The sequence below is a fragment of the Vanellus vanellus genome, assembly GCF_965231255.1.
Source record: "Vanellus vanellus genome assembly, chromosome: 15".
Taxonomy (NCBI): Eukaryota; Metazoa; Chordata; class Aves; order Charadriiformes; family Charadriidae; genus Vanellus; species Vanellus vanellus.
The window spans coordinates 15,331,490-15,355,294 of NC_138920.1; the positions used below are offsets into that span (position 1 = coordinate 15,331,490).

Here is a 23,805-nt window from a genome sequence, read left to right on the forward strand (position 1 = left end):
CAAGCGGGGTCCTGGAGGCCTCCCTCAGAACATGGCCCGATTCCCGGCCACCACACCGGTCTCTCCTTTCTAGAAAAAAAAAAAAACCAAACAGATAAAATAGGCGAGAGGTGGGAAAGGCAGTCGTGAGGAGAAGTTCAGGCCTCCTCCCCGCCACCTTCCCTCAGGGACCGTCCTGTGTGACAGCCCGAAGCAGGGAAGGGGGGGGGGGGGACGGGGGACGGGGGGACACGACCGAGGCCTGCCCGCCCCTCCGAGCTGGGTCTGACAGGAATGGGACGAACCTCCCGGTGAGAGGAAGAAGGAGAGAGGGAGATGAAGGCAACCGGTAAACGCACCGGCGGCGATTCCCTGACGCGGCAGAGCCGGTCCCGCCCGGCGCCTTCACGGCGCAGTCGCTGCCCCCGCCGCGGCCGGCGACGTTGCAGGGCCGTGAGGCATCATGGGTAACCGCCTTAACCCGCTGAGGGCCGCGGCGGCAAGGGAGCGGGGGGAACGAGGGTTCGGCAGAGGCCCCGGGGCCGGGGTACCCGCCGAACCCCTGTTTCCCCCTTCCCCCCCCCCCCCCCCCCCCCCGAGCCAGTTCTGAGGGGACGTTGTCCCATAAAGTTGAATTATATCAAATTACGGGGTTATTTCTGTGAGGTGATGGGGGGGCTTGGTCTGAGGCCGCAGGCCTGGTCTCAGAATGGTTTGGGTTGGAAAGGAACTACTTCTGTGCTCAGCATCCCTCGGACACAGGGAGTCTTTCTTGGGCTGTGTGCGGACAGGACGCAGGAAAAACCACGCGTGGCTTTTGGAGCCTGAAGCAAGAGTTTCTTCCTCCTTTGGGAAACGGCCAGTGGTGTATTTAAGGTCATCGTTCAACTTTGGGGTAACCGGAGGCAAAATGAAATTGCAAGAAGTGCCTATAAAATAGCAAAGATAGCCATAATTTTGGCTAGGCCAGATGGGTCCAGCTGGTATCTCGTGGGCTTTATACACCCTGTGAGTTTCAGTCCAACCCCTGAATGATTTTAAGTCTTTCTCGTGCACTTGAGAGCTCGTGGGGATCTCCGAGCTGTTCCCAAACTGCTGCTCCCACATCCAGGAGGCTCCAGATGCGTCATTAGAAGACAGGCTGGGCAGTGCTGGCCAAACAGTGCTTCAGTGCAGCCTCGTACCTTCTGGGCAGGTCATAGAATCACAGAATGGTTTGGGTTGGAAGGGAACTTAAAGATCATCCAGTTCCAAGCCCCCTACCACAGGCAGGGACACCTCCCCCCAGCCCAGGTTGCTCCCAGCCCCGTCCAACCTGGCCTTGAACACCTCCAGGGATGGGGCAGCCACAGCTTCTCTGGGCAACCTGCGCCAGGGGCTCAGCACCCTCACAGGGAAACATTTCTTCCCAATATCTAATCTAAATGTCCCTTCTTCCAGTTTGAAGCCATTCCTCCTCGTCCTATCACTACACGCCCTTGTAAAAAGTCCCTCCCCAGCTCTCCTGGAGCCCCTTTAGGGACTGGAAGGGGCTCTAAGGTCTCCCCAGAGCCTTCTCCAGGCTGAACACCCCCAACTCTCTCAGCTTGTCCTCACAGCAGAGGTTCTCCAGCCTTCGGAGCATCTTCATGGCCTCCTCTGGACCCACTCCCAACAGGTCCATGTCTGTCCTATGTTGGGGGCTCCAGAGCTGGACCCAGTACTCCAGGTGGGGTCTCCCCAGAGCGGAGCAGAGGGGCAGTATCCCCTCCCTCGCCCTGCTGGCCACGCTTCTCCTGATGCAGCCCAGGGTGCTATTGACTCTCTGGGCTGTGATCGCACATTGCCAAGAGGACAATTTCCATCCATTGGTCTCCAGAGGTAACTTTCCAAAGTTGAAGGTGGATGGGATGGAAATAGGGCCCCGAGCCCCTCTGTGGTGGTCGGAAGCATGTTTATGCCATCGCTAATTTCTTTTTAATCATTGACTGTAGACACAGAGCAATGCTTTAGTATTTACATATGAATCCCACAGAGACAATATGCTGCTCATTTTCAGTGCAACTCCTAGACTGGCCTTCGTACTTAATAAGGAGGCTGTTATCTTACTATCAGTGCATGGGAGATTAACAGGAGCCATTTTCATTACCATTAATGGTAGCTACATACATCACCCCCTTGCATCAACGAGAAGATAATGGGCCCTTAAAAGTGCATGCGTACGAAGGACAGAGGGAGGGAGACGAAATACAAAGCAAACTCGGCTTAAATAATTGGCTCTTCCAGTTAAGTAGAAAGTGGTCTCTTCTGATAAGCACCATTATTTTCTGGTAAACATGAGCTAATGGGCAATGAGGTTCCCATTATACAGATGCTATATTACAGGATCTAATGAGAATATTAATCTTAGTTTCCCCGTATAATTGGTAGATAGTCCAGCGATGGTGTCGGTGGTGGTTGTGCAGCAGGTCTGGAAAGGCGTGTGTTGGACATTCAATACTTGTGCTCACAGCCTCAGGGGAGCAGTGTTGGGCAACATTTTTCATCTGTTGCAGTGCAGGGCTGGGAGACGGATGCCTCCCGTGGTCTTAATTTACCAAACATGCATGTTCACACTCAGTCTGGGCAGCAAACGCTTGCAGTGGCATCTTTGTCTTTCTGGGATCAAAACAGCTATCACCAAAAAAAGCACAAAATAGTGCTTCTGTTTTCACTGTAGTAATAACACTGTAATTTGCCCTGAACCAGGGAGTCATCTTCAACCCGTGAAGTACAGCGAGCAGCAAAAACTTGCCGACATCAGCGAAGGCTGCAGGATGGGACTATCTGGTTTTCTGTAGGAATGAAGGGAAGCCACAAACATTTGCCTTTCTTAGCAAGCAAACAAATGCACGCCATTCCTTGGCAAGTCCAGTTTGCTCTGTTCCTGGAATTCGGGATGGGTGCATGGTTCTCTTCCCACCTCTGCAATGTGTGACAAATATCTATTCTAAGATAAATAGATAATGCCAAGGAAAAACATTTGCAAAGGCATGCTGCATTGTGTTCCCTGCTGCTTCCCTTTCTCTATCTATGAATTGATTCTAGCTTGAAACTAAATTACAAATATTTTTAGCACAATTGCCATCGTTATAATTGTTATGCCCACTGTCAAGCACGCATGAAATGTGACAATAAGGAACAAATTACAGGATAAAATAATGAAATATAAGGCAGGCACAGTCTCTTTCAGCTGTTTTCCCTGTTGAGATTTTTCAGATAGAAATAATTTTACTTGGCTACAAAAGGGTAATACTCAAGCATGTAAAGGGTAGTCCGATTTGAAAGCACAGAAAGCAACTAGAGGTCAGTTCTGCAAAGATTTCGTAAATGTGTGCATCATAATTGCAGTGAGGAAGACTAATAACAAGTGAAAGCTTATTAAGATAACCTACCTAGTGTGCAATTTTGCTTGTAGGTTAATGATTTTGAATGACGGCTTTGAAACTTCTTAGGTAAAAAAAATAATCTCTGGAAGAGGATTTAAACCAAAGAGCATTCATTTTCATTTTTTCCTCTTTCACAGATTTCTTGAGCCCTTTCAAACCTATTAATAAGACCTGATTTTGGCTACTAAATATTGCAGTCCCTGACACAAATTCCACAAAAACACCTGAAAAATTCTCTTCTGGAACAGCTGACAGCATGAGCATGGGGTTGGGAGGGATTCCTTGCAACTCTTCAAATATTAAACGAAAAAGAGAAGCAACAAAACCCTATTTTGACTTGTTTATTAACACCTATGTGAGCTGAATGTGATACTCGGTACTAGCAGCACTTTTCATGGACTGAGAAGCCATGGATTTTTATTGCTTTTTTCTCTCCTAACACACCTGAGATTAGCCACTATATCAGAGTAATGTGCAGGGTGTCACAACATTTAAACTGAGGGGGAACAAAAAGAAACATAGATATCCTTGTTAGATAAATCTATTTAATAAATCTGAAGAGCGAGGAGCAAGGAGTAGACCTGTTTGCATGATAAATGTCACCATTCAAGTTCTGCGTTGTCATTACTTATGACTTATGTCACTATAACTGTGTGAATAATAATAAAACTCAGCCCTTTTATCTCCATGAGTAGTCTCGTTAATTGATGGGAATGTGATAACACCCTTTTCTTGGAGGTTTTTTTTAGTACTTCTGTGTGCATGCTCTGATAACACCCTGTGAACAGTAAGCAGGTCATCACCCGAGCCACCAAAGACACAATCACGTTTTTAACTTAATGAGCTTGAGAACTAAGAGTGACTTTGGAGGCTGTCTTATTTTTGTAAATCTTGCCAGAAGCTCATTCCTGCTAACATTATGTCACACAGCGAAAAAATATTAGAAAAGTAATATGTGAAATATTTTCTGCCATGGGATGAAACATCAGCCTGGTTATTACTAAATGTTTAATTTTTATTATTATTTATTATGATAAATAAGATTTATTCACTATTAATCATAGCATTCAGGGTTATTGATATTCATTGCATTTGGCAGGCACAGCAACCGTACCAAGCCACAATGAATATTGCCATTAGGTATGGAAATGCCACATGCACTTAAAAAAATAATCACTTCCTTCTGATTTTGCAGGGGAACATTCCTTTGTCCCCCCTTTTCAGCTGACAAACCTGTGTTTAAGGGCTTTTCTGGTACATTTCCTCAGTTGGCTTGACACTGGCAAAATCTCTAACCACCTCTAATTACCAGTAGAGCTCTACTGGCGGTCAGGCAAGAGAAACTGGAGTTTAGGCAGGAGTTTAGTCCTACAGCTAAAACAAGGAGTCCTGCCTACACTATGGATCACACACCGCAGCCTCCGGCGCTGGATTTCATGTCCAGCTCTTCAAAGCACAGACGAGATGAGGAGAGTAATCAACCCCCATCGTTCCACTGCATATTTATAGGAAATTCACTTCTGATTTGAGCTCACCGTGCCCACTCCTCCATGCCGCTGGGAGTGCATTTTAATGCATGCAGTTCTACTATCAATCAGGTTACTACGACATCCTTTCATTATGTTTCTCCACTTCATAGCTAGAGCTGAAGAAAAGCTTAAGCAGCTCCTTGTATTTAGAGACCCCCATCAGACCTTCTGCCTGTGCACATTTTTTTCATTTCAGGAATGAGACAAAATTTGGAAAGTCTTCATATGAGACAGCAGGAAGCCTCACTTCTGCTATTAAAACAGCTATTACTGCACGCAGCTTTAATTTTGTGTTAATGTCACATATGTGTGTGTCACATCACAGTTTGTATCATTGACAATCAAAGCTACCAAAGTGGCCATCTAGCATGGCCCGGGCAGGGTGAAAAAGCCCAGCAGTGCTGCTCGCTGCCTGTATCTACTCTGTGGATATTCAGAATGAACTTTGGGAGGCTGGTTCAAGGGGCTTATTTCCAAGGCAATTAATTCTTTCTAAAGTAAATGTGTGTAAAACATGCTCCTTCAGCCTGGTGGCACCTGACACTGCTGACTTCCTAATACATATTAGCTCTCCCTGGCTGGGATTGGAAAGAATATCACTGAAAAGATGGCAGAAAAGTAGCTCTGTTGTGTGTATGCGTGTGTTTGAATAACTTCTGACTGCACGTTTCATACCACCTACCTCGGGGCAGTGCTTCTACATGCCGGCTCCTGACACTGCGCACTCGTGCACGCACTGCTGTAGATATCCTTCAGAAGACACTTTAACAGAAACTTGTTATTGATTTCTTCTCCACCATATCACATGAGCCTTGTTAAATTGGCTTGGGGAAGTTTGTAATCGTTTGGGAGGAAAAACTGATTCCTAAGCAAACAGGGAAGCAGCTTGTCTAAAGGAGAGCGTCCTAAGCCACTGCCCCAAACTGGAGGCTGCTCTCACCCTTTTGGCTCTTTTTTTTTGTCCTATCATTTGAGAAATGCAACTGTTGCATGGAAACCTTGAATAATCACTTGGTATCAATACCCAGGGACCTTGGCAGCTGCGTTGAATTACTTCTTGGTTACACTGCCTGTGAAATTGCAGCTGGAAATGTGGCTGCAATCATGCCAGCTACTCGGATTGCATGGGCTGAGATGCTGGGATGTCAGCTGTGACAGCTTGCTTTTCCTGCCTGAATTAACCCTTCGGGCACTCCCTCCTCCTCACCCGAGGCTGTGCCATTGAAAGCACCTGCGCCGTTTACCCAGGAACGCTGCCATGGAATCCTCGGAGCTGCTATGACCCTAATTTGAGCAGCTCTTCCCGAAGTAGTTCAGTAGTTGTTTCACGTTCTTGGCCTCCAGATGGTACCTAAGAGTGGGAATTTCAGTGAACAGAGAGGCTCTTTAGTGCTGCTGCTCAGGTGAGGTGATGGTCCGTGGCACAAGGCAACTCCTCAGACTAAGAAAAATGCTGGCAGCTTCCACGGTGTTTCTGGCTCCGTGTCTTCCCTTTATAGTCATGGAAAAGTAGAAGAAGAGTTATTGGAAAGGCTGCCTGTGGGATGTCATGGCAGAATTGTCAAGGCATCTTATTAAAGCTGTACAAGTGTAAATTTGAACCTTGACCCCACTGTGGTGGTAAATGGGTACCTATGTGTTTGACCCAGGAGAGGAACGGTACCAGTCACGTTGTCTTCGTACAATCAGATCATACAAACACAGTAGCTGTATCTGCTAGATGTGGACAAATTGTTCACCTTGGTGTTATTCTGACCTAGCGGAGAGCTTAGTGAATCTGCCTTCCACCGCTGCCATCCCCCACTTGCTCATCAAAGAGTGATGAGAATTTGTTGTGCAGCTCAGCAAGTTAATATTAGGGAATTACAAATGTGGAATGTAGATGATGGTGGCGTAGAAATGCCGAAACGCCTGATTAGGAGCCTCCTCCCTCCCAACATCCAAGACTTCACAGGGATCAGAGAGAAAATGACAGATTTCACACACCAGTTGTGATAAATTTTACAGATTGCCCTGGGCTGCTGGGGAACCATTTCAAAGCATAAAAGTCATTGAGATAGTTTCCTTTCTTGTGTAGTGATGAGAACAATTTTTAAAACATTGTGCTTTGCTCTCATGGGGCTGCTTTTCTCTGCGATGTATTCACCAGGCTGCAAAAGGATGGGAAGAGTGTGGTTCCTTTGGGCATCCCTTGGACATCACCTGCTGAGAGTGTACCACCACGATGCTGCTCAGTTTGTGCTTCTCTGCCTCTCTGGTCCCCCTGGAGGGGAGAAGGTCACGTCTCTGCTATTGCCACCTCTCTTAGGTCTTTTTCTTCGATAGTCTTGGCTTCAGCTGGCTTCAGTCCCGGAGCAGCTGAGCTCTGTAACAACTCTCTGGTTACTACCTCAGGGTAACGGGAGGTTTAAAAAATTACAAGTTTAAAATTAGAAGGTCAAAAGTCTTTGCCCCTTTTTCATGATCTCCATCACTTTCTAGCTGGTTCCCTAATCCTTTTCTACAGAAAAAGTCTTCAGTGAGACACATGGGAATATCACAAAGTCCGGTTCTTGTAGCCAGACGTGGCTCCCCAAGGTGAGTGGTGGCAACTTCTGCTCACCAGCAGTTAGGTCCTGTCACTGCATCCAATTACTCTTTTGAGGAGACAGAACAGAGGCTACTGCCCTTTCCTCCTCCCACCCAGGAAGGTGATTTATCCTAATCCATTTGCCCCCATATACGTTTTAAGCATCCGCAGTGCCCTGTGGCAGGAAGCTTCACAACTCACCCACCTCTCGTGTGAAGACTTTCCAATTGATCGCTTTGAATGTGTCCCCTGCGAAATACTGCTGTGCACAGTGGAAAGCTGCCATCAGTCAGACGACTGGCAGCGGGTTTTACTTCTAATTTGTGATAGAGAAATATGATGTGACGTGCCACCTTGGGAAGGCTGCTGTCTGCCCTGAAGGAGGGGAGCGGGCTGGCTGATTAGCTCGTAAGGCCATAAAGCTCCGGGACAGGCACGTTTTGCCTTTCGGATATGGCATTGATAAGGTTGGAGTACTCTGACACCACTGCATTTGATCAGACATCTGTAAAGGCGCTGTGACCCAGATGAGGTGATTAAAATGGAGAGGAGGTGAATGTAAATGAACTGAGCGGAACAATGCACCCCACGTGTGTCGTGGGATGTAAGACCATCTATAGCTTTCAGCAGCTGTGACAATTACAGGGTTTGGGCTGTGAAGAGACGTGTCCCCAGCTAATACTTTTAGCCTCGATTGCTCATCTTGATCTGTCAGAACGAGGAGGGTGTGGATATGAGGGATAATGAGCAGTGGTGAGATGCCACTGCTTTGTTTCAAGCATGGTAACTTTGTTTCTTGATTTCTTCTAAGTAAAGCTGTGAGTTCTTGAAATAATTCAGATATATGAGTCAGAACAGGTAATAAGGTCCTGTTGTGGCAGGTTAATCTCCCCTAGCAGTGCAGCTGGATCCATGCAACCCCCTCGGTGCATGAGAGTTGGATGGGAGGAGGTTCCTGATTCAAGCACTGGCTGAGAACCGAGGCATTAAGTCTCTGGAGCATCATTTTGAACCTGAAGATGATTCCCAACTGGATTTCATCCCCCTCTATGAAGTTAGGCTTTGACCAGCATGTGCATCAGAATCTTGAAGTGAAGGGCATCCTTGGGAATTAAAGGAGGAAAAAAGAAACATCTAGGATGTCTTAAACATCCCTGTGGCACAGCATTTGGAGAGGACTGCAAGAATGACCCCTTGACTGATTCCTTTGTCTTGGTCTTCTCCTGATGGCTGGGGATGGAGCTGCCTGCAATTGCCTTGCTCTGTGTACACACAGCAGGGATCAATATCCCTGCTGAGAATCCTCAGACCCCAGCCAAAACCCCTTAATCAGCAGAAATCCTTCTTCACACCCAGTGTGGGCTCTCAAAGACACATTTTGCCCATCAAAAGCTGAGGACGAGGTTATACCCCAGGGAAGTGGAAAAATCAGGATACTGAGCAATTTTGGTTTTCTTTCTTTTTTGCTAATTTAAAGGTTTAGTTGGTTTTATGAGTTAAAGTCTCAGGGTAGATGTGTGGCCCTGCAGCACTCATGCAGGAATTCAGATGGGTCAGGACATCGCACAATTTTTAGGAGATGCTGGCGGCCGCTGTTGCCATGCCAAGCCAAGTGCCACTGTGCAGTGGCACCTGGGGGATGGCTGGTGATACACTGCACATCAGTGATGACACTGTGTTTTGGCAGCCTCTGGGCTGCCTCATCCAGTGGTGCCTTGTTAACCCACCTGCTAATTAAATAAACCTAATCAGGATCTAAGTTCTATGTGTTTTATTGACTTAGGTCAGCTAAGTTAATATTTCATCTCATGGAAATAAAGGGTTTTCTGGAGGTCTGCAGGAGAATTTTTAATTGGCCTGTAAAGAGTAACCAAAAAACCAAACCTGTTGTTGGGAGACAAACTCGGTGCATCTCCACTGGTTTCCACAGTCAGAAGAGGCTGGAGGCCACAGTACTGGAGCAAGCATCCAACTTTCAACATGTGAGTAGCCCCACTAAAACCAGTGAGGCTACTTGGATGCTTAAAGGCAGATCCCCTCTGTGTCCAGGCCTCCCACTATACCAACGCAGATAAGAAATCACACCGACGAAGTTTGTAAGATCAGGCTCTGGCGGTTTTAAGCCTCTCTCTTTGAAACACAAGTTACATTATCCCTGTGGTTTCACCCTTCTCATAAGCAAAGAAGAGCCCGTGTGCTTTCTCCAGACGTGTGTGGAGCCCCATCCAACAACACACGGTTGCCTTTGACTTGGCTTATCAAGATAAAAGCGCAGGCAGAAAAAATCCTGTTTAGGTCAAACTTAGTATTTCAGCAGCACTACCTTTTGCTGTTGCACATGATGTCTCCTTTGTAGTACAACAGAGTTGGAAAATAGCTGTGCTTACGGGGGGGTTTCAGAAGCAGGAGGCCATACAAGAGATGCAGGAGACCTTAAGCAATGGCACAAAGGCAGGTACTAACCCGCGCGGCTGCAGCCCAGCCTTCCCCATGCTCTTCCCGGCAGTTTCCAGAGCAGGTAACGCAAACCAGCCTGACCCCAGCCTGCTCTCGGCAGCCTTCAGCTCCTGTTTTAACTCTGATGTAGGTTGCCTGACCCTACAGCGCGGAGTGAGATCTCCCTACACAGTTTGTAAGGAGTGTTTCATCTGCATTCATTAAAAAAGAAATTGGTCTTTGTTCCTATGGCCTCCACCATCCAAAAAACATATTCCTGGGAATACAAATGCTACCAAAGCTTCTTCAGTCCATGGCTTTCTGGGTGAAGTAAATTGCTTTCTTCTCTGGGTGTATTCCTTTCACCTATAATAAAATGTGTTTTATTGTATCTGACTGCATTAATTGATGCCCTGGTTACGTTCAGTGCACAGGTCAGATAATCAATATACTTTACCATTTAAAACCAGTAGGATTTGTGAGCGATTCAGAGTCTGTCTCCTAATCTTAGCTATTCAGATTTTTCTTGTTTGTTTGCTCTGTTTCTCCCTGTGGCTGATTTGAATAACAATAATGTTGTTAATATAAGGGTTTTAACATTCATAGCTCTTTAGGACTAATCCTGTTTCCTTGGGGTATAGTCAGGCAATGCTTTCCTCGAGTAAAATGATAGAGCCTCTATCCTTTCAGCTACCGTCTCCTTCTCACACCACTGTAATAAGCAGCGTGGCACGCTTAGTTAAAAGGAAAGTGGAACTGGTCACTCACGGTACGAAGTCGCACCGTGCTTTGGAGGCAGAAGGAACAGCCTGAGACCAACAGTCGTGCAGCCACAGGAGTCACTGGAGATTGCAAAGAGACATCGTCATCAGATGAGTCTCTCCCAAAGCTTCTTATCCTGTTGAGTTGAGCTTAGCAACAAGTCCGTCCCAATCACAGCGCCTGGTGTGTGACCGGCTTCTCGGGCCGACCAGAAACGTGTACGGCAGGGAGGGAGGGCTGATGTGACCCCATGTCTTCTGGACCTCACTTCTCGTCCTGGAGAGGAGGCAACGCGAAGGACTCGGGTGTGTGAAGGAGGTGGTTGTGTGCTCGTGGATTTGCTCTACTGCTCACAGTTGAAGTAGACTGACTTGCTTTCTACAGGTGCAGGGTATGGTATGGTGGGTGATTCATAGATGGTGCTCAGGTAGAAGCTCTTCTTGGAAGGAGGGAGATGGTCCCCAAGATTCCTCTACTACTAGTCAGCCGTGATTCATTCACAAGCCTGGGTATGTAGTTTAAAATACCCACAAACATGTATTTTAAAGAATTCCCAGTCTTATCCCCCTTTCTGAGTTTGTCTTCCACGTGCGCTCGCACTGACAAATTTTATGAAAAGAACCATTATATTTTAGGTTTATTCTAGGCTTCATGATTTTTAGGGGGAGCACGCCAGCACCTGCACGGGGAGAAAGGAGATGGGTGCGTGTGGATGGGGGAGAGCAGCTCCTGGTTCCCGTCGCTTAGGATGCCCTATAGGTTCCGCGTCCTATAGAACAGCTTTCCCGTCCAGCGCGCACACGCACACACACACCCGCCTCGGCACACACCGGACACCCCCGGCCAGCGGCAGAGCCTGCAAAAAAAATAAATCAGGGTCTGCCCCACCATCCCAGCGAGGGGAAGAGGAGCTGCAGCCCCGCTGCGCTGCCTGGCTCAGCCTCCCGGGGGAGGGCTCTGCCCGGGGGGGGTGGGGGTGGTGGCGGGGGAGCCGGAGCATCCCACCGCGCCAGCCAGGGCTCCGGAGGGGGGGGCGGGGGGGGCGGAGGGTGGCGAGTCCCGGAGGCGGCAACTAGCCCCCGCCCCGCCAGCCTTTCCCGCACTCGGGACGGCAGCCACCGGCGGGGCATTGCCCTTTTAAGCTCTGGCCCCGCTGCCTCCTCCCCGGCTCCCGGAGGGGCTCCGGCAGCCGCCGCGACCGACCTCCCTCCCTCCCTCCTTCCATCCCTCCCTCCCCTCCATCCCTCCATCCCTCCCGGCGGCGGCGGGCGGCAGCTGCGGGCCGGGGCGCGGAGAGCCCCAGGGCGGCGGCGGGGCCGCGGCGAGCCGGGCTGTCTCTCGCCCCCGCCGCTCGGGGACCATGGGATGCTGCACCGGGCGCTGCACCCTCATTTTCCTCTGCACTTTGCAGCTGGTAAGTGGAGGCGCTCCGGGAGCTACCAGGGGGGGAACGGCGGAGAAGGGGGGGTTCGGCTGCCCGGGAAGGGGACGGGAACAAAAGCCCCCCCCCCCCCCCCGAGTCTCGGTGCCCGCTGCCCCGGGGCCGGTGAAGGCTCCGGTCCCTCCTCAACTTCGCCTGGAAGGAGGGAGGTGGAGGGATGAGGGATGTCAGGCTGTGCTCTGGGATACGCTTTGCTGCACGGGGGGATTTACTGGTGCCTAAAACTTGGGAAAACGTGTTTGTTTTGGTTTGTGTTTTTTTTTTTTTTTCTTAAAAAAAAAAAAAAGTTCTCAATTCATAAGTTTGTGCTTATAAAATACAACTAAAAAAAAGCACTCCCTCAAAGGAGTTCCGGTGGTCTCGGTGGCGATGTTGCAACCCAACCCAACCCAACCCAACCCAAACTAAACCAAACTTCATCAGTACCAAAACCCACCGGTACCTTCTTGTGTGTCCCCCTGCCAGAGGGGCTGACCCGTGTCCCACCCCGCTCACCGGCACGGGAGGCGTTCGGACTGGTTTGGAAGGGATTCTTTCAAACCTCCTCGGGATGAAGTGCTTAGGTAGGATGTGCTTATAAATATACACATATTTACGTTGGAATAAACTTCCAGGCATGTGGAAAGTGTCGTCCCTGGTGGGCACGGGTCCCTCATCCTCATGACATCTGCGTACATGATAACGTGATAAACAAAGGTCTGGTTGTTCCCCCAGTGTCTGTGCATCCAGCCGGGATCTGGAGGGTCCCCTTCTTGTCAAGAGCTAATGGGCTCCAGGGCTCCTCCAGCCTTAAAAAGGAAATGACAGCATCTATGGATTTAATTTCATTTACTTCTTCCAAATTTGCTTTATTTTGGAGCGGGAGCGGCATGCAGGAAAGGGCAGGCTTCCTGCTAAGTTCTCTTGAATAGTAAAGGTGGTGCCAAGGGGTGAGTCTAGTGAAACTCTTTGTTTTGGAGTTGCTTTCTGTGACGGCAGAGTGTTTCCCGCAAAGGGACTGTGAGCGGGCACTTTGCTGCAGGTGGGAGAGAAAAAAATGGGAACCTGCTAGTTTTTAAATGTAAGCCATCAGCCCAAAACTGCGGGGGAAGAGGGTGGGAATGCGCCGCTGTTAACTCTGACTGACACAATCAGAAGATGCGGATGGAAGATTTGACTCGTAGTTAAACAAGATGCAGAATAGAAGTGGTGGGGTTTTCTTGCACAAAGCGTCTCGCTTGGCATATTTATGAGCGCGTTGAATGGCTGGGGAGTGTATTTAGTCTCCTGGATTATTTCTTTTGATTTTTCACCCGTGATCACAGAAGAAAGAAGCTGAACCCTGTATTACATTAGAAATTGGCACCTCAACACTCACTGTCTCTTAAACCCATCACTATGTCATCCTGCTTTAAAGCACACGCTCACACACACACTGGAGGAAAAAAAAAAATAAGAAAGAGAAAAAGCCGTGAGCTGCTGGTGCTGTTCTGATTTCTGACAAGCGTGGGAGTTTTCTCGTATCCAAGATACAGGGACAAAGAACCCCCAGCATTTTATTTTCCTTAAGACCCTCCTTCTGGAAGAAAAGAATCAGTTTGGCTCATTCTTAAGCAAGTTTGGATGCCTCAGCCGTAGTGATTTCCCATGGCACTTGCTGGGTGAATTGGTAGAGCTGGAAAAATGTGAACTATGGTGAGGGAATTCCTGGAGCCGCGCTGCAATGGGGGTGAGGTCAGGAGATCCTGGCCAGTTCCCAGCAAGTGCTTGGGTGAGGGTGAGACCCAGCCTGGTGCTTCTTTATTTTATTTTTTTATATTTTTAAGCCAACTTTGGAAATCGTCGCATCACTTCCCCATCAGTACGGCCCAAGTGACCTGCAGGACTCGCTGCAGCTCAGGGTGGGCTCTGTTAAGACAAAACACTGAGCGATCAGGCCAAGATCATCAATAAATTATAATGATGTGAACTTCCTTTGTTCCTCTCCCGTCTCTGCTCTGCTTCGTTTGATACTTTGAACCTTTCACAGTCTTCCCGGTATGTCACCGAGCTCCACGTCTCCCACTACCGAAGTCCCGGGGGGGAAATCCTGGCTCCTCTGTGCTCTGTAGAGGTTTTGCCTCTGACTCAAATGGGGAGAGGATTTCAGCGCTGGGATTTCCCACTTCAGTTTTACAGCCCATCCCCGTGTTTCTTTACGTGTTCTCGTGTCTGTTCCTCAAGGCTTCACTGGGGCTTTTTATAAACGATGAATGGAAACACGAAACAACACCACCCCCCCCCCAAAAAAAAAAAATATCAAATTAGGAATATGAGTTGCAATGCTTCATAGAGATTGCTTTATTATTAGGTGCAAGCAGTTGAGTGAGTGTGTGGGGAAGTGTTTGCACGCTGCAGCCTAAACGTTTCCCTGGGGGGAAAAAAAAAAAAAAAAGGCAGAAAACATACTCATCATTGCAGTGTATGCTCCCGAAGAAAAAGTTTGTGATCCAGTCGGAGGGCAGAACAACGTGTGAATTGAAGGAGCTGCTACACAATGCGAATACCAACGAGCCCTTCAGCCCCCCCCGGCTGCGTGCTCCTGGCGCAGCTGGAGAAGGAGAGCCGTGTGCCTCCGTCTGAAGAAAATCAGGGCTGAGTCCCCAGCGGTTTGCTAATCAAGGGAGGAGGGAAGGCTGTAGTTTGAATAAATAATTTGCCACGTTCCAATTTTAGGTTATTGTTTCCTTGAAACGTCCACGTTAGGCTCTCGCTTTGCCGACGGGCGCTGCAGGAAGGCTCTCCCTCCCCCGATCCCGCTGTGTGTCGCTGTCCCTGATCTGTCCCTTCTTCCCCATCCACCCCTGTCTTCAGCAGAAGTTTGGGTGAACGTTGGCCCGGGTCAGAGCCACTCTGCAGATGAGCTTATCCTCAGCCATGGCATAGAGGAGGACAGGCAGCGAGGTGATGGGGTGTTTGTAGCCCAGAGTTTGTGCGTCCCAGGGGTGTCATCACCTCCCTGTTCTCGCTTTGCCCGAACACCTCTGCCCTTCAGGTGCTGATGTTACCTCCAGCAGCTTGCCAGCCCTTGCTCATCCCACCCAGCCTTTGGGCAGTTGCTTGTTAAGAAACGTGAGCAAAACTTAAATGAGGCGTAGAGCTCCCTAGGAAAAATATTGGGACTCTGTAAGAAAGACTCTGCAGAGGGTTAAGAATTGTCCCTCGTAGAAATCAGGGTTGAAAAGGGCTTGTCAAGGGCAGGATTTCCGAACGCGAGCGGTATGACAGAGGCTGTCGCACCCAGCAGGACCGGGGACTGGGTGGGTGGGTCATGGTGAGAAACCACAAATGAGGGCTGGTCTCAGGCAGGAAAATATTGAAAAAATCATTGATTTGCTTCTGTCCTCTTTGCCAGCCTGAGATTGCACCCAAACGGTGTATTTTCTGGAGCAGTGATTGTGCGCTGAAGGCACTATGTGAATTTATTTCCACCCATGGAAAAATTCCCTCCCTCCCCGTGCCCTGTCCCAATAAATCAAACAACTGTAGTTTCTTTACATTCTGTCCGTGGATTGAGAGCTCAGATGCCAAGCAAAGCCTGGAGACAATTTTACAGATACATTATAAATCCCCCTAGAATAAGAGCTTCTAATGGAAAAAGTGACTAATACTTCAAATGAGCACAGAACAAGGCGCCCTGGGACGGGACTGCGTATTGAGACTAACCAAAAGTAACTATATACCTTTATTTATTTATTTTTTCTCGTGCTCTCTTTCTCCCTCACTCCCTTCTCAGCAATGCCTTTTTAATCTCTTACAGAAGGGGGTGACCAGTTCTGGAAACTATTTGAAACCAGCACAGAGCCTTCTCGAACTGCTCTCTTGTAACTAAAGCGGTGGCGTTGGTTTGATGGAGGCACAGAGCGATGAAGAGCGCGCGGGGGGCGAGGGCAGGAGGGGAGGGTGGCGGACAGGCGGGTGGGATTGCACGGCAAGCCGGGCAGGGCAGGATCTGGGAAAAAAAAAAAAAAAAAAAAAAAAAAAAGGCACGAGTTAAAATAGGCGGACTCGATCGGGTCAAGAGGGAGGTTGGTAGAGCATCTTCCTACCCAAGGCAAGGAGCAAGCAGGATCGCGTCATCTGTATTTTAAGGGTTGCGGAGATGCCTTTCTTGGCATTCTCCTCTCCATCCCGGGGATATTTTGAACTGGAGGCAGGGTGGGGAGAGCAGGACCCGTCTCTCCCCCTCCTCTGCAGCCACCCCCGGAGCTGGGGCAGTTCGCTGCGTGCGCTGGGGGAGGGCTGAGCTCCCACGGCTGTGGTACGGCTGAGCACGGAGCATTCCGGGCAAGAGCAGGGGCGAGGGGAAGCGCAGCCTCCCTTCGCCCATCACGCTGCTTCAGGACCCCTCCGAAATGACCTCGTGCTCTCCCCAGCTGTTTATCGCCTCCACGTTTTGTGCTCAAATTATAATCCCTCTGGGGAAGGGACTATCTGTCGGGTATAGGCGCAGCACCTAGCACCGTGGTGGCTTGAACCTTTCTTGAAGTCCTTGAACAATACTCCAGGCTAAATAATAACGTAAGTCTAAAGACTGCATTTGACAGATGCTGTCTTCTCCGTGTCTGTTCCAGACAAAGGAAAATTAAAGCTGTGCCAATAATAGAGCTCGTCAGCATTTTCCACTGAAGCTGACTTTCAGTAGAAACCTGGGGATTTGACTAAATGAATATTTTCATGAGAAGTATCTGCTTTCCATAGACAATTCTGAGTTTTTCTCCCAAGTTTTGGCCAGAATATTTTGGCAAAAAATCAAAAATGTGCTGGCAAATGTTTGCTGTGCTGGCAAACATTTTTAATTTTGGAGTTGTGGAGCTTTTCTTACAAAAAATTGAATTTTTGCATGAGATTTTTCTTTTTTTTTTTTTTCCCCCCGTCTTTTTCCTGAGCAGCTGGAGGCAATACCGCTGTAGCACAGTGGTCTAAGCCCAGAAGCTTCTGCGCAGCCCGAGGGAAGAGGAGTTTGGGGTATGTGTTTCAGATGTGTCCCCTCGCAGGCTGCGCCTCGCCCGCCAGCCCACATCCATGTTTCCCAGCGCGGTGGCGGAGACTGCAAATGACTCACAGGAACCGCGTTTCTTTGTGTCCTCTACCCAACCCCATCTAGCGCTTTCAGACCGGGAATGAAATTTGGCAAAGGCCAAGCCAAAAAGCCGCTCAGGGCAGGGTGGTATTGAAGTCAACTCTTCCTCTTGGAGAACCAGGGCTTTATTTCGGCTGACGCGGTACGTTTGCCTGACCGCTCTCTGATTTCTCCCGCCCGCTCTCTGCTCCTTTGCCTTCCCCTTTTTCCTCTCTCGGAGCACCAGGGCCATGCAAGAAGAGAAGGAGCCGGTTTTTCCCCGATGGGGAACCTCTCCCCATGGCCGGCGTGGGGTTAAGGGAGCGCTGCACCCGCCAGCCCCGAGCTGACGTTGCTCCATTGTGTGCTAATAATATACGGAAACTCGGATCATTTTGGCTGGGGTGCAAAATGGAGCTCTTCCAAGAATCTGCTCCGGCAGCCCTCAAGTACGAACTCTTGGAGAACAAACTGGATAACAAAGGCCAGATTGTGATCGCTTTTCCTCCAGGAAAACCCTGGAATAGCCCATTGCTTTTCGAGCACTTAAGAAAATGCATGTGATCTCACGAGCAGTAAGTGCCCCAGCTGTAGCGTTCCCTTTTCCCATTAACAAAACATTGGTTTTGAGGTCAGTAGAACTGAACCTTTCTTCTAAAAAAAAAAAAAAAAAACAACCAAAACCAAGTGAGATAATTTGTGATTTAATGTCCTTGTGTCCTAATGTGCTTGTGGGGTTCCCTTTGTCCCCACTCCTCCTGGGCTGCAGCAGATGAGAGGTTGTGTCTCTGTGTTTAAGTTTGGTAGGAAGAGCATTTTCAACAAAGTGGAAACTTTTTTCTCCAAAGTAGTGCATTCTTCTCCTGTTCCCTGTCTCCAGAACATGAGGAGGGAAAAAAGGACATTTCTGGGCAAAAAAAGTGAAAATACTCTGGCATTTAGCAATGTTTGCTAAAAATGATGGGGGGGGGGGAGGGTATTGTGCCAAACCCCAAATATTTTCAACTTTTTGGAAGTGTTTTCAAGCTTCTGTAAAAAAGTTGAAAAGTCTCACTCTAAAGAAAGTCGGTTTGGTGTTGGGTTTTGTCCTGGTTTGAGGAGTTTGTTTCTTTGGAGTTGTGCACTCTGGAGGTTCTCATCTTCCAAATATCTCTGACGGCACCGTGTCTCCCCCAAACTCAGCTCGTGGTGGGGTTTAGGGGGAGAAGTCCTCAAAGAGAAAGCACAGGTTTGGGCATTGCTGCAGGGTAGTGCCTTCCTGAGTTGACTCATCTGCTCTCAGGCCAGTGGGTTTGGGTATTTTTGTTGTAGAAGGAAACTCAATGAATAGACGCCCTGCAGAATGTGAAACGTTTTGTAACCATTCCAGAGTCATACTGTTACCTTAAAGTTCATGAGATCTCAGAATAAGAATCAATGACTTCTGCTTCACTTGTTTATTGAGCTTTGATAAGGGTCAGAATCTTATTTCAACTTCTCGCCAGGGATAAGAGTAGGGATCACAAAAGCAAGGATTAATAGTAGTAAAAAGGAAAAGGAAGGAATCAGTAGTATTAGATAGGAAAGTAGGTAGTAATAGCAGGGATGAAAAACTGAAACGATTGACATATCTGGCAGAAATCTCTGAGATGGGGTTTCCACGAAGGTGCTGCTTCTCGCCAGCATGTCGGATTTGTGTTTCACGTGGAACACAGAAAAGTCAACGGTGACGTTGCTGTGGCTTCTCCCTGGGTGAGCTGAGCCCTGGGCCCGCAGCTGAAAGTCCTTGTGAGGTGAAGAAGAGAAGTTTTATTTTGCTTTACGTTCTGGGGTTTCACAGACTAGAGAGGAGCGAGCAGCAGTTCTCTGCTGGGGCCAGATCAATAGCTCCCCCCTTGACTTCGCTGTAGCTCATTAACATCAACTGTCTTTTCCAAGGGATGCTTTTTGGTCTCATTTCCACAAGGACTTAATTGCCGTTTTCCCGGTGCCTGTGGCTTGTTCTCAGCACAGCTGCTTCTGTGTCAGGACGTTAGACACAAATATGTTGTTTATCAGGGAAGCGCACGTCCCAGATTTTCTCTCGAAGGTGAGGATTCGTGGAAACGAGGAGAGCAGCTTTTCTGATCTCCCCTTCCCCCTCCATCCTGGATGGTGTTTGGGTGAATCTAGGTTTAGTAATTGAGGTGTCAGATTCCCTGACACCTTTCTGCTGAAAGGATGATGGTGTGGAAGCGGTGACCTCCGCTGCCATCTGCCACGGCTTAATGAAAATATACTGTGGGAATCAAGGCAACAGCTTGTCTTCATCACCTGCTTGGAGAAGACAGACGTCAGGAGTCGCTGTGCCAGCTTCCTTTGCCACCTTTCAGCGACTGGGCAGCCCTGCAGGCCGCTTCCCACCTGCTCTCCAGACTCTCTCAGGCCAGCAAAATCTCTCCTCTCCTCTCCTCTCCTCTCCTCTCCTCTCCTCTCCTCTCCTCTCCTCTCCTCTCCTCTCCTCTCCTCTCCTCTCCTCTCCTCTCCTCTCCTCTCCTCTCCTCTCCTCTCCTCTCCTCTCCTCTCCTCTCCTCTCCTCTCCTCTCCTCTCCTCTCCTCACCTTTTTTTTCCTTCTTTCCTTTCTTTTTTTTTTCTTTCTTTTCATCCAATGCTCAAAACTCCAGAAAACCAGGACTATCATCATTTTTTTTTTTTCTGCGCCAGTGGAGCAAGCACACAGATGACCGCCCAGCTTCTGGCTGTCAGAAGTGTGGGAGCACAAGTTGCCACCCCGTGATGGCAGCAGGTGGTCCCACCACACAGCGATGGGGCAGGAGGGCTGAGCTGGGGGACGGACGGACTCAGCCTTCATGGCCGTTCTGCACTTGGGGCAGCCCCTCACCACGCAGACCTGCTCCCCATTGCGTTGTCCTCAGAGGAGCTGAGGGTCCCACAGCTGGGGTCCCTGGAGGTGGGATGCCTGGAGCAGGGTGAGCCAGGGCTCCTCATCCCGGCTCGCTCCATCCCACATCCCGCAGAGCTGCCCAGGAGCTCGGTCTCCCAGGTTCAGGAGGACATCGCTCTGCGACAGGACCTGTCTTCTCAGCACAGTTCTCCAAGTCTCTTTCCCTGTCCTTGTGCCGTCCCCGAGTGACCCGGGACATTGCTGACCGAAGGAAGGTGGGTCTGAATGATACAGGACAGTCTCTCCCCTTCATTACCGGGCACTTGGGCAACCAGTCACCTGGCCTGAGACATTAAAGAACAAGAATTGAATATGACTAAGGATAGTTGGGCTACACTTCTCCTCAAGAGCCAAGTACACTTAATAAAAAATGAATCCTGGTACTCAGATGAATACACAGAGTGAATATAGAAGGCCTGGGAAGATGCCTCCTGCGACCCCTCTCTGGGAAACAGGGACCTGTCCTGTGTCTGTGGTGACCCTGACAACAGCCGTGGACCCATTAAAGCATCTCGTGCTGAATTATATTTTCTAAGTGCTATTCTCTGGACATAGTTCATCTATAAGTACCGTTTCACGTGAGCAGGGAAGGTGAGATAGAGGACACTAAAGAAGGGGATGGAGCATTTTATTACCCACACAGAACTTATAAAATATTGAGTGTAACCTTGCATGGAGTGCTCTGTATGGTGTGTTCATCCATCACAGATAAACAGCCTCACCACAATTAACAGTTTGTCACTGTCTGTCTTCAGCTCCACCTGAAAATTACCTCTGTGGTAACCAGAGCTCAATCTGAGTACCAGGACGGTTCACCTACCTGGGGATCAGGAGGAATCTAAATCCTAGCCTTACTCAGGTTTCTTCGTATTTAGGAGGTTTGGACATTATTTCTACAGTAGTACTACATTAAAAGCATTGCCCAGCACATTAGAAATGGCTTCTTCTTGTTGGGGGTATATTGGGTTGTACTCTAAGGTCTACAGGCAAACTTTTCCCCTACATGAAGCTCAGCAGATAGATGGTCTTTTTGTGGAGGGTATGTGGCATAACGTGGTATGTAGTATAATATTCCTTAATATTACTCCTACAGTCCGTATACTCAGGAGTGCCTGTGGGGCTGGGGGGCTCAAGAGCATCCTTTTCTCCTCTCAGAGATGCTGGGCCCTTGATAGTCCACTAAGAGGGAAATTGTCCCACTTTGGTGGAAGCAGCACATCCAAATGCTCTGAGGACCAGGATGTAGTCACGGGCACTTACAAAAGCTTTTCTTCTTCCCTGAGAAGGAATTATTGAGTGAAGCTGACTGGAGGAAAAACTCCAGAACCAAAGACTGCCTCAGTGGGACAAGAAGGAGCTGGCCTGGCCTGACTGGCTTTGACCTTCATTTAGAGGCCTGGAAAGCAGCAGAGACCACAAGTATGTGTTTACCACCTAACGGGTTCACAGAGATAAGGTCTAGGTCCGTAAGCTGATTAACCTTGTGAGGAATGAGCACGACCCAAGTCCTCAGACTTGGGTGGACTATTGCACTTCTCCAGAACCCAAAACCCCTTTGAGGTTCTGGACCAAACACCTCCTGTTCAACTGCAGCGCAGAAGAGCTTCTCCTGCAGCTCTTCCCTGGAGGACAGCGAAGAGAGTGTCCAGATCTCTGGCCAGGTTGGAAGACTGGGCATTTAGATAGCTTGCACGGACATCTGGACTACTGGCTACTTAGCCAAATCAAACCCAGTTCCTAATTTCCCATGGCTACTGGTAATCCGTCAGCAGCAGATTTCCATGTGCGAGACGAGAACGGGCTCTGACAGGCGGCTGGCAACCCTCGCTCCGGCGGACAACGCGCTTCTGTGATAGCACTGTGGGAAAGGCGATACACCTGCTTATGTTGTATATGTACAGAATTAAGGGAGAAATCTGATTATCCTAATTACTCAGAAATGCAAAATATGTGCAGAGTACGGTTTGGCTAATTAGCCCGGGAGATGGCTGGCTGTGCGGCGGGGAGGAGAGCGGGTGTTGGGAGAAGTGTGATGGGAGTTCACAGTCTGTTACGTGCCCTTTGCTTTCCGAACATGTGGAGAAAAGTGAGCACGGGGGTTTGGAGATGCGATTGCCAACCTTAAAACAAATTACAAAGCTGGGAAAGGGCAATTCTTTTTCAAATGTCTGCCGCTTTTTGGATTCCGGGTCTTCAAGTTTCCCATCTCATTATCCTGAGAGGAGACACTGAAGGGAAGGGTGATGGGTCTGCCTCGCTGCGCACGCAGCCGGCGAGAGCCCTGCACGGCACCTTCTCCGAGGCGGCTGTTCCGCGTGCTCTTTATCCTGCCTTTGTGCTGACACAGGCAGATTCTCAGATGCTCTCAGAAGCCCGAGGAGATGGTGATGGTGGTTGGTTCTGTGAATGGTGCTGCTTCATTTGCATTTAATGGGCTCATTTGCACCACAGAGGTGCATGTTAGAAGAGGTCTTCTGGCCTGAAATCTCACCTGATTTTTCCCAGAGATGCAGAACAGTGCAGGCAGCTGCTAGGCAGCGTGGAGGGTGATGCATGCCAAGCACATCTCAAGGTACTAATCCCCAGGTGTCTAGACCCAGAGAATCAGGCTGGTTCCTCCAGCTCCGTGCTGGACATACACCCACCAAGCAAACCATGACAACGTATGGGAGGGCTGCAGGAGCCCCACCAGTGTGAGGTCAGGACAGGTGGCACAGACACCTCGGTGTGTTCTTGGGTTTATACAGAATCCCAGACGGGTCAGGGCTGGAAGGGCCCTCTGGAGCTCCCCCAGAGCCACCCCCCGCCAGAGCAGGGGCACCTCCAGCAGTGGCACAGGACACCTCCAGGCGGGTGTGGAATGGCTCCAGAGGGGGAGACTCCCCCCTCTCTGGGCAGTTGTGCCAGTGCTCTGCCGCCCGCACGGGAGAGAAGTCCCTCCTCAGGTGGAGATGGAACTGCCCATGGTCACGTTTGTGCCCGTTCCCTCTTGTCCTGTCACTGGGCACCACTGAACAAAGACTGTTCCCATCCCCCGGCACCCGCCCTTGAAGGATTTATCAGCGTTGATAAGATCCCCCCTCAGTCTTCTCTTCTCCAGACTAAAAGCCCCACGTCCCTCAGCCTTTCCTCGTAAGAAAGATGCTCCAGTGCCCTCATCATCTCCGTAGCCCTCTGCTGGACCCTCTCCAGCAGTTCCCTGTCCTTCTTGACCCGGGGAGCCCTGAACTGGACACAGTGCTCCAGATGTCGCCTCACCGGGACAGAGAGGTCCTACAGTCTACACAGTGCTCTACCATCAGACCGGAGCCCAAACCCAGATCTTCTGGGTATGATCAGTGCCCAAAATGCACACTCATCCATTGCTCCTTGTCTTTAAAAAACCCAGCATGGCTTTTATTCCTGACCGAGCCAGAGACCAATGTCTACCTCAAGGTTTTCTGCAAAGGTTAACTTCCCTAAGTCACTGCCCATGCTCGGTGTGCTCGGGATCAGTCCCGCTGTCACTTTTACACAACGTTAGCTGGGGAGTGAGCTACGAGGAGCTACAGAAGCGTTGGGGCTTCCAGGGCTGCCACTGAAACAGCTTAAAACTGAGTGGTGTGACAGCCTGAACGAATAGATAGGGTGATATAAAAACTCTGCCGGGGCTTCAGACAATAAAGACCGTGTCTCCCT

At 49.3% G+C, this 23,805-nt stretch overlaps 1 protein-coding gene across 1 annotated transcript in view; it reads left to right on the forward strand.

The window, feature by feature from the left end:
• Window positions 1–11,901: 11,901 nt before the first annotated feature.
• Window positions 11,902–23,805, forward strand: part of NKAIN4 (sodium/potassium transporting ATPase interacting 4) — a 54,264-nt gene continuing 42,360 nt past the window's right edge. The window contains exon 1 of the mRNA XM_082491033.1: window positions 11,902–12,096. Within this exon, the coding sequence (XP_082347159.1) occupies window positions 12,043–12,096 (54 nt within the window). The 5' untranslated portion in view covers window positions 11,902–12,042. The remainder of the gene's footprint in view (window positions 12,097–23,805) is intronic.